Source organism: Emys orbicularis, chromosome 5 (genome assembly GCF_028017835.1).
Source record: "Emys orbicularis isolate rEmyOrb1 chromosome 5, rEmyOrb1.hap1, whole genome shotgun sequence".
NCBI classification, from domain to species: Eukaryota; Metazoa; Chordata; order Testudines; family Emydidae; genus Emys; species Emys orbicularis.
In genome coordinates, this window is record NC_088687.1 from 85,827,780 (window position 1) to 85,838,578 (window position 10,799).

The window sequence follows — 10,799 nt, forward strand, 5'->3', positions numbered from 1 at the left end:
TAATGCAAGTTTTGTAGGTAATTTCCTAGCTTTCTGAAAAAACAAACCACCTCCAGCCCCAAGAAATTCCATCATGTTGAACTGTTTTCACACCCACACCCCTCTCATAGGTTTTAAATTCCCCACATGCACTTCATGTGATTCCCACCTTTGATTCCTTAAATATAAGATAGGTGGTTCCCTTTAGATACTTGGTATCTTAGTTTTGAGTCAAAAAAGTTTCCTAAAATATGAAGTCTACCTACCTTTGGACTGGGAGTAACATGAATGAAGCAATACGATGCTGCCAGAGGAGAATACCTGGGAGACAACTGGCTCAAGGAATAAAGGGCTCTTCCCTACCCTCTCAGTGAATCTAGAAAATCAGTCACCCAGCTGTTTGTCAGAAGTCCAATCTGGTCTCTCCCCCCCTCCAATCTGTTGCTTCTCTACTCTGTCTCCCAGTCACCTATCCATCAGCCTATTCCCTATTACCAACAGCAGAGGCAGAATACCACGGTGATGAGTGGCATAAATACTATTGCACTTATAAGTGTAATAGAGTCCTTGTATGGTCTCCAAATAAGCATAATTAAAAGGTTTTATTTTTAAGCAGTGTTTTAGTGTCAAGGACCTCTATATTCTTAACACATACTGGGAAGGGCTTGGTACCTTTTAAGCATCTTTTCTCAGCTTTCTTTTCAGCCTTTTGGGGGGGGGGGGGGAATTGCCCTTTTTCCCCAAAAAGGCTGAAAAAGAGGCTGTACATAGAAGTAAGCAATCTGATTTCAACAGCATGTATAGTTGGGCCTCCTACTATACATGATTATTAAAATCAAAACACAAAAATAACACTATATATCAGCTATGAAAATAGGGTTAGCTAACAGCAACTTTTAAAATTGAGTTTACACATATCCACAACACTATCCCTGCCAAAATTATTAAATAGAAGCCTTGGGACCAAATCCTACTTGCCTTACATGAGTAGTCCTATTAAATTCAAAAAAGTAAGGCAAACAAGATTTGGCCTTAGGTTTAAAAAAAATCACTTAGGTAAATGAAGGCGTAAAAGGAAACATTAGACACATGATTCTGCCACCTACTTAATGAGAGTGGCAGAATCAAGGGCCATGCACGAATGAACTGGTACTGAAGAAGAAAGAATGGCACCTAGATAGTAAAATGGCAAAACTGGATTAATTCTACAGACCCACATATGGGACTAAAGTAAGACTCTTTTCTACATAAAACAAACTTGAATATATTTGCACTAAAGAAGAGACAGAATACTAAAAAGCATAAATAATCTGTCAAGCATGCCAAAAACTAAACATGAAATTACTAAGACTTTGAAAGTAGTTCATTAAACATTTTCTAAACCTACTTTGTACAAATATAAGGTAAAAGAGGTGAAACTTAATTACAACTCTGGAGATCTGCTCTTTAACAAGAACCAATATTATTTTGATTAATAGCTGACTTTCTAAATAAATGTTTCAAGTGACATTTTGTTCTTCTAAATCTTGAAAAGCTAAGCAATCTTACGGGCACAACTCACCAGTACTCATGGGACACTACAAGACGTGTATAAATAGGGGTCTAACTAAACTGCAACAAAATGACCATTTTTCACAGGTTGGTTAGGGCATAAATAGCAAATTTTGTGGATGTGTTCATACAGCTGAATATTCCATGCCACCTTTACTTCTGTGCTGCTGCTGGCGGTGCTGCCTTCAGAGCTGGGCGCCCGGCCAGCAGCTGCCATTCTCCAGCCACCCAGTTCTGTAGGCAGCACAGAAGTAAGGGTGGCAATACTACTACCCCCCTACAATAGACTTGCAACCCCCAGCTGGGGTTGGATTGGGACCTCCAGTTTGAGAAACTCCGTGTACTTCTACTATAGGATAAAAGTACAGAAAAGACCAGATTTCATTGTCCATTACACGTTTTTCCACAGGCACGAATTTGGCAGACCCCTATGTACAAAATATGGAATCATTAAGTGAGTTGTAACTTGTAACTAGAGTTACCCACAGACAGGAGGTATGTCTACACTGCAATTAAAAACCCGCAGCTGTCCCATGCCAGCTGACTCAGGCTCATGGGGCTCGGGCTGCGGGGCTATTTCATTGTTGTGTTGGCCTTCCAGGCTCCGGCCTGGGCCCAGGCTCTAGGATCCTGTGAGGTGGGGGTGTCTCAGAGCTCGGGCTGCAGCCTAAGCCCAGATGTCTACATTGCTCTTAAACAGCCCTGCAGCCTGAGCCACAGGAGCGTGAGTCAGCTGACACGGGATAGCCACAGGTGACTAATTGCAGTATAGACATACCCTGGGAGACCAATTAATAAAACATGAGCGAAATCTTCAGATACCAGTGAACTAATATGAGTTATGACAGATTACCAATGGTGTAACAGCGCAGAACTCTGCCCATGATTTCTGCTTAACTTTGTTATTTGTGCTTCGGTAATCTAGCACTGAAGGTATGTGAAAATGCATACAATTCTTGGACAAAGTATCAGAGTACAGTGGCATGAAAGAAAGACTGTACAAGAAGACATCACTCTGAATTTCTTTGCTTTTGTGAAATTTAACAATATTTTATTTTTTAAAGAAAAAATTGTATGGGGGAGGTAGAATGAGTAGCAATTTTCATTTTAACTGTGTTAGAGACACTTATTCAAGAAATAATTTATAGAATTTTAATATTTTACTGAGGTTATAACGATAGCACCTTTGAATGGATTAGACTGGAATAAAATGCCTACAACAGTTCCTAACCTACGAATCACCGACACAAAAAAGCAACACCTCTGAATCTGTTATATCAATGCATATATGAATCCTTTATCACCATAAAATATTATATTAACAAGCTGCAAATGTATTCACATTTTGTTTGGAAGAAGTTTATTTCTGTTCGTTCACCAAAAATATACAGTTACTATTGTTAGGGTGAACAACAGAGAAAGCTACTAAATAAATTTACCAAAAGCAGCAAATATAATCAGCACACATAGAGAAGCTATATTCAAAGGATAGCAATGATCTAACAGTTTAAAAAAAAAAAAAAAGGCAAGAAAATTCCAGAGTTAAAGTTTCTACTCTTTCCCTTAGGCCAGACTGTAGCATCCTGGTGAGTCTTCACTTATGGAACTACTCACATGAGTAAGTTCTCAACAACGTGAGTAAGAGCTCCACAATCTGGACCCCATATAATATTCCCTTTTGGTGCTCATGTGGGAGAGGTTTTGAGGCCAATGTATAATATGTGCTGTAAATATTTAATCCAAGTAGGAAAAATGCAACTTTATAAAATGTTTTCACTTTGTTTCACTTCCTAACAGTGTGCATCCACTAAAACTGTGAAGAAAAATATATAAATTGATTAGAAATGTTTAATAAAATAGTGTAAAAACACATTCTTATCACTGTTAGTGCTTTAGGTTTGTTTGGGGTTTTGTTTGTTTGGGGTTTTTTTAAATACTGGAAACAGAATAAGTGAATTAAGATGGGACAAAAAATTCTTACCTTTTTCTTCATCTATTCTGAAAATGCCAACACCAGATCCATCTCTGATTGAATACCTAATCTCTCCATCTCTTCCTGCATCCTCATCATAGGCAGTTATTGTCATCACAGATGAACCAATAGGGACATCTTCTTTTACAAAGCCCTTATCCACAAAGCTGGAAAACCGTGGAGGGTGCAAATTTTCATTTACGTCAACTACCTCAACCTCAACGTAACAGGTAGAAGATAATGAAATCGGCTTTCCTTTGTCCTTGGCCCGTACCGTCAGGTTATAAACTTGTCTCCTTTCAAAATCCAGTCTTTGTACAATACGTATTGCTCCACTCAATTTATCTACATCAAAGGTTCCATCTCCACTATCTAAAAGGCTGTATCGTACTTGACTTGACTGGCCCACATCAGGATCATATGCTTCCAGCCATGTGATAATAGTTCCTTCTGGAAGGTCCTCTCGAATTTTCACATGATAATTCAATGGAATAAATTTAGGAGGATTGTCATTGACGTCTTCTAAAGATACTTTCAAAAGTACACTGGAAAACAACTGAGGTTCTTCATTTGGCTGGTCCCTGGCCTCTATTTTCAGGAAATGCACATGTTGGATTTCACGATCCAAAGCCCCTACAACTTTCACAACACCTGTCGTACTGTTAATAGTGAACATGTCTGTATCTGTAAGAAGAAAATATTTCACTTCCCCATTGGGCCCCAAATCTTTATCTGTGGCTTCAATCTGAATGATTTCACTGTTCAGCTCCTTGTTTTCACTCACTTCAACAAAATAGCTGTCCTGTAAAAACTCTGGTCTGTTTTCATTGGCATCCAAAATGTTGATATCTAAAAGATGCCAAGCTGACTTTTGTGGTATTCCCAGATCATACACAGTAATATTCAGAGTGTATTTATCTTTTACTTCTCGATCAAGGGGAGACAAAATCTTTAACATTCCTGTTTCCAAATCCACAGTAAAACTACTATCATTATTACCTCCAGAGATAGCATAAACTAGTTTTCCATTGAAGCCAATGTCAAGATCAGTGGCATTCATAAGCATTATGCTGGAACCCACCGGTAGGCTTTCCTTTACTTCAACACTGCTTGAAAGAGTACTTCTAAACTGAGGTGCATGTAAATTCATAGAGTGAGTATCAAAGAAAGCATCCTCAACCTCGCCATGATTGTGTGGCTTATTTGCCTGCAGTAGTTTCTCTGCCAGCATTTTGGCTACACCAGTCTCTTCACATTGCAAGTTTACTGGTTTACGACTGGCAGCTACTGTTATGTTGATATATAATGGTACTGCAAAGTTCTCACCATCTGTAGCTGTAATTCTCAGACTATGAAAAGATACTTTAGCACCTAAACCATCTATTAGAGATTGCTTCAGGGAAAGCACCCCAGAGTTTGGATTTAAGATAAATAAATCTAATTCATTTCCAGATTCAATCTGGTATCTCACCAACTGGAGCTCATCAGCATCAATAGCAGATACAGTAGTAATTTGTTCTCCAACACCAAGATCCCTAGGGATTGTTCCCTCACAATTTATTTTTTCAAACAGCGGTGTGTTATCATTCAAATTATTTAAAATAATAGTAACAGGAACTTCAACTTCTCGACGATATGGTATGCCCCAATCAGATGCTCGAATCCTTAAATTGTAAACCCTTGGCATCAACTCATAATCCATGTCTTCCGTGGTACTGATAATACCATTGAAATGGTTAATCACAAATGGTAAAGGATTCAAGTTTGCAATGCTATATGTCACATAACCATTCTCACCCTCATCAAGATCTTTTGCACTCACACTCATGACACTAGTACCAACTGGCACATTCTCATCGAAGGAAGCTTTATATGATGTCTGAGTAAATTCAGGGGGATTACTGTTCATGTCTCTTACTTTAATCAACACTTTTGCAGAGGCTTTTCTGTCACTTGTCATGACTTCAAGTTCAAAATGGGATGAATATTGTGCTTTTATTGGTTCTAAAGTGGTAATAAGACCTGTGTGCGGGTTTAAGTTGAATCTGACTTTGCCTGGTGCATTTTTAAAAATGTATTTTAATTGGGAATAATTAGGCAAAGCTTTTACCATTATCACAGGAGTGTTTGGAGGGGCAAATTCACTTATCTCTGCTCTATACACATCTTTTTCAAATCTGACCGGTCCAGACTTAAACAGTGGGGATGTCACGTGAATAACTTTTACAGAAGAAAACTGTGAAGGATTTCCTTTATCTTTAGCCTGAAGAGTCAGATTATATCCAAAAGGTTGGCTCTCCCAATCAATGTGGCCAACAGCTTTGATTTTATATTCTTTACCTCCTGGAACAGACCTCACTGTTTTGAACTGTTGAAGTGGGTCACCAGCCACAATACTTAAAGATGCTATTTCTCCATTTGAACCCTGATCACTGTCCTCAACAGTTACAATTGCATATGTTGGATCCTTGTCCAATTCTGAAGGAGACAAGACAGCAGCTGTAATAACAGGAGCATATTCATTTGCTTGCTCTACGTGAACAGTTAGCCTTGCCATGCTGCTAATACCGCTGCTACCATACAATTTCATTCCACGATCCACTGCGAGGATTTCCATCTCATAAAGCTTAGTTTCTGCATAGTCGAGTCTTCCAGTTAGAACCACTGCACCACTGGTTGGATGTATAGCAAACATATCTGTTCTTTCTTTAAAACTGTAGTAAAATTCTCCATTGGTTCCAATATCTGCATCTGTTGCACTTACTCTAGCAATGCTGGTCCTTATTGCTGTATTTTCAGGCAAAGAAACACTGTAAGATGTTGGAGAAAACAAGGGTCTTAAGTCATTTGTATCCAGTATCTGCACCCTGACCTGTGTGCGTGCTTCAGCATTAGTATTCTTTTCAACTGCTTTTACAGTCAATATGTAATGGTCTTTCACCTCTCTGTTAAGAATAGCTGTATTTCCTCCCTTGGTCCGTATTCTCAAAAAGCAAAAGTTTCCAAGAATATACTCTTCAGCTTTGAACAAGTTTTCATTGTCACCAGATATAATTTTGTATCTTATATCCCACAGTGGATTTGCAAGGTAAATGCCCATTTTTACTGGCTGCTCAATATAAGTCTTGGCTGCAGAATTTTCATACACCGTGGCATTGTACTGGACTTGTGTAAATTGCACTAGTGAAGTATGATATGGTCTTTGATTTCCTTCACAGTTTCCAAAATGCTGCACCAGCAGCAACAGCAGCATGGTCAAGGGTCTCCCCATGGTGGCAATTATCAAAACCCCTGAAACAAAATAAAGAATCATTAACTGAGGCTTTTCAAAAATTACTCGTGTCATTATTTTAATTTTGATTAATTATGTGATTTAAAATACAAAAAGGATTTAAAGTCTTACATCTCTAATATGGCTAAAAGTAACATGACTAGATTATGATCTCTCAAAGTTGCCGTATGTTTCAGACTATTTAAAGGTACCTATTTAAACATACGGCAACTTTATAATAAAAATATAATATAATAAGATAATAAAAATCTCAAAAATGTAACTATGTAAGTTCATAAATCCGAAAAATAGGGAATACTGCTATACCATGGAAGGATTGATAAATTAAATGCCAAAGTTAATTACACAGTTTTTTACTCCGTCATGAAAGGAACATCTGAAAGCAACTGAAGAAGTCAACTAACTTCAGTTTGAATTTTCTTGCAAATATTAAGTTTGTCTATATAAAACTAAATTTAAGACTAAGTAAAAAATTAGGCTAAAGGACTTCCTCATTTAATGTAATCTGAAAATCAATTGGAAAGTATTCATTGAATAACTATACCAATAGCTACTCAAAGTTAATATGCTTTGTCATATAGCATATAAATGAATAAAATTCCTCCACATGTAACAAACATATCTCATTCAAGCCCAAATAAAAAGCAGATAATGATTAGCTGCCACAATTGTTATTAAGGTTATACCATACTAAAAACAGTCTCTGAAATGTCACCATTACAGGCCATGTGTTATTGACTTGTTTTATAAATAAAAAAAATTAGTGGTGTCTGGATAACCCCAGTGCTTCATAATGGATTACCAAGCCTTTCACTTCAGGTTACTGGGTCACATGTGGCACCGGTACAATAGTGACAGAAAGTCATTCTCATGCCTTCTAATTTAGGCTGTTCAATGGCTAATGTCAAAAGATAGTCTCAGTGCAGTTCTTAGAATACGTTAAGAGTGTAATCATTCACTCCTCTGGACTTCCGAGTGCAACCACTCTGTTCTAGGTCTGTTTTAATTATTTTACAAGCTTTCTGGAATAGGAACTGTCTGTATATTGCATCTTGAGCAAGTGGCAGTGCACATCACAAAAAATACTTTCCCAATTAACACTAAATTGGCATCCTCTCAGTGGAGAGGATGAAGATTCAGCATGTGGAGAGAATGAACTACTTTCTTACCCTTAGAGCAGAGGTGGGAAAACTACGGCCCGTGGGCCAGATGTGGCCCACGGTACCCTCCTGCCCGGCCCCTGAGCTCCTGGCCCAAGAGGCTAGCCCCCTCCCCTGCAGGCTCAGCTCACTGCGCCGCCGGTGCAATGCTCTGGGTGGTGGGGCTACGAGCTCCTGGGGCAGCGCAGCTGCAAAGCCCAGCCTGACCCAGTGCACTGTGCTGCACGGTGGTGTGGCTGGCTCCCGCTGGGCAGCACAGCTGCCTATCCTGCTGCTCTGGGCGGCGCGGCTGTAGTGCCGCCAGCCACCGGTGCTCCAGGCAGCGCAGTAAGGGGGCAGGGGAGTTCGGGGTGGTGGTGGTCAGGGGGTGGGGTTGTGGATAGGGGTTAGGGCAATCAGGGGACAGGGAGAAGGGGTGGTTGGATGGGGCATGGGTCCCAGGGGGGCAGTCAGGAATGAGAGGAGGGGTTGGATGGGGCAGTCAGGGGCAGGAGTTCTGGAGGTAGTTAGGGGACAGGGAATGGGGGTGGGTGGGGCTGTCAGGGAACATGGGGTGTTGGATGGGGCAGGAGTCCCGGGGGGGGGGGGGATGTCAGGGGGTGAGAAGTAGGGGGAAATCAGATAGGGGGCGGGGGGCGGGCCAAGCCTGACTGTTTGGGGAGGCACAGCCTCCCCTAACCGGCCCTCCATACAATTTCGGAAACCCAATGTGGCCCTCAGGCCAAAAAGTTTGCCCACCCCTGCCTTAGAGCTTTCCCCGTCAGAACAAAGTTGAAGCAAATAAATGTTATGAAGGGAGAAAGGGGGACTGGCCCAAAAAATTTGGGGAGGCCATTAAAATTACCTTTCTTAAAGGACCTCTCCAAACTTGTTTTGACATGCCCCATATTTAACTGACATAGGCAGAATCTTCAAGTCACCATTAGCTTTCTTTTCTTCAGCAGCAGGAGAGCCCAACTGCTTGCACACGTGTCGATGCATAGTTGCCAACATTTCAATACAGGACAAACTGTGATGAGAGGGAAGTACTTTGAGGACCTCACAACTACCATAGCATCACCTTTCATTATGAGTGTTTGCCCTCAGACCACTATGATGGTCATCCTGAAGGTCTTTCTGAACTCAGTAATGGTATTCGATACCCAAATATCAATAGATGTAAGGAATCGACTACCGCCTGCAGCAGGACCAGAGCGTGTTCCCCATCCTAATAGATTCAAAGTTGACCACAGTGATCTGCACATTCATGGCCTCCATGCTTCATCACTGTAATGCATTGTACCTAGGAATTAAATCACCAACCTTAAAAAAAAAAAAAAAAAAAAAAAATGTTGCAGCCCTGCTTGCTCAGCAAAAAAAGAATGATGAGCGCACATCACTCCAGTTGTCTGCTCTCTACTCTGTCTCCCTACTGATTACTGAATCAAGTTCAAGGCTTTTGTCATTATCCTCAAAGCCCTCTAAGGGAATGGTCCAGATTAGCAGGGATTCTTCCTCATATAGCATGCATATGACCTTCTAAAACAGCTAGTTTACACTGGAAGAACAAAACCATCAACCACAAGAGCAAGACTCTAGGCAGGAGACAGAACTTGCTCTGCAGCTGGCCCATGAATATGAAACTTACTCCCAATAGTTGTCAGAATCACCACAAAACTCAAAGCTGTCAGATCAAAATGTTAAAACCCTCTTCTTTGACATCCCTATCCTATAGTAATAATTGCTAACAAAATATAGTTCTTCTGACAGGAGATGAAATGGACAGAGATCCTTGTGTGGTTAATTTAGATTTTACAAATGTATTCAGATGCTACAATGCTGAGTGTGGCAAAAGAACCGCAACAGTTAGTTTGGAGAGGTTTGCAGTAGACCACACTCCAGATAACCTGAGGCTCTGGGGGTTCCATTTTCTTCCTCCAAAAATATAAGCTATTACATAGGACATCTGCCAAGAAAACACCAAAAAAAAAAAAAAGATATGGAAACATATAAATTAAACAAAATTCACTAACCCAAACATTTTAAATCTTTTATTTTTTTTTAATCCTTTATTTTCTTTATCCCATTCTTCTCTCCTATGTTTGATTATTCTCTCGCGTTTGGTATTCTCTTAATTCATTACCTACCATACTTGATCTTTCCTATTTTCACCCATTCTCCAATGTCACACTGACTCTTCACTGTGCTCTTCCATTATTCTTCTTCCTGTGATCCTCCCCTCCTCCTGAATTCTATTATCTCTCTCTTCTCCCTCTCCTTCCATCACTTGCTTCTAGCGTGGCTTCAGCCCCCTTCTGTTGTCTCTTTCCAAAGTCCTTCCCATTGCGCCTTCTTTTTCCATCTCCCCTCACAAGGATTCACCCTCCTCTAGTTCCCACTCCCTCAAGCAGGCTTCTGAAACAGGACAAGTGGGCCAAACCCCCATTACCTCTTTCCCCTAACACACTGATAAGCACCTGACCTAGCTCAATAACTAAGTTGGTCCATCTCATGGCTAGATGTCACAGTGACAACTCAGAGAGAGAGCTCATTCAGGCAGCCAGATAACGGCTCACCCACAACTACAGATCAATTAGTCAAAGTCCCTGAAAACTGTGGGACTTAAGGCTTGGGCCATGAAGCCTGTGGTCATATGAAGCCAGAGGGAAGGGTTGATAACCTGACCAGTAATTGTTTGGAGAAAAAAAAAATCACTGTGATAATCTTTCAAACCAAGTAATTACTTTACACAAGCAACATTATTTCCATAACTAAAAAAGGCTACAACCTTTTAAAAATTAAATCTAAGGTTAGAGTTGGTACTTAAATTATCTTAAAATTGGGGTGGGAGGTATGATTTTGTGGG

The 10,799-nt window shown here is 40.2% G+C and overlaps 1 protein-coding gene across 3 annotated transcripts in view; it reads right to left on the reverse strand.

Annotated features, from left to right (window-relative positions):
* Window positions 1–6,794, reverse strand: part of FAT1 (FAT atypical cadherin 1) — a 151,710-nt gene extending 144,916 nt beyond the window's left edge. For 2 of the 3 annotated variants that reach the window (XM_065405091.1, XM_065405090.1), the window contains exon 1: window positions 3,512–6,773. In XM_065405091.1, coding sequence (XP_065261163.1) covers window positions 3,512–6,773 — 3,262 coding nt within the window. Of the gene's footprint in view, window positions 1–3,511 lie in introns of all 3 variants that reach the window. The other variant, XM_065405092.1, reaches the window with a different exon arrangement.
* Window positions 6,795–10,799: the final 4,005 nt, after the last annotated feature.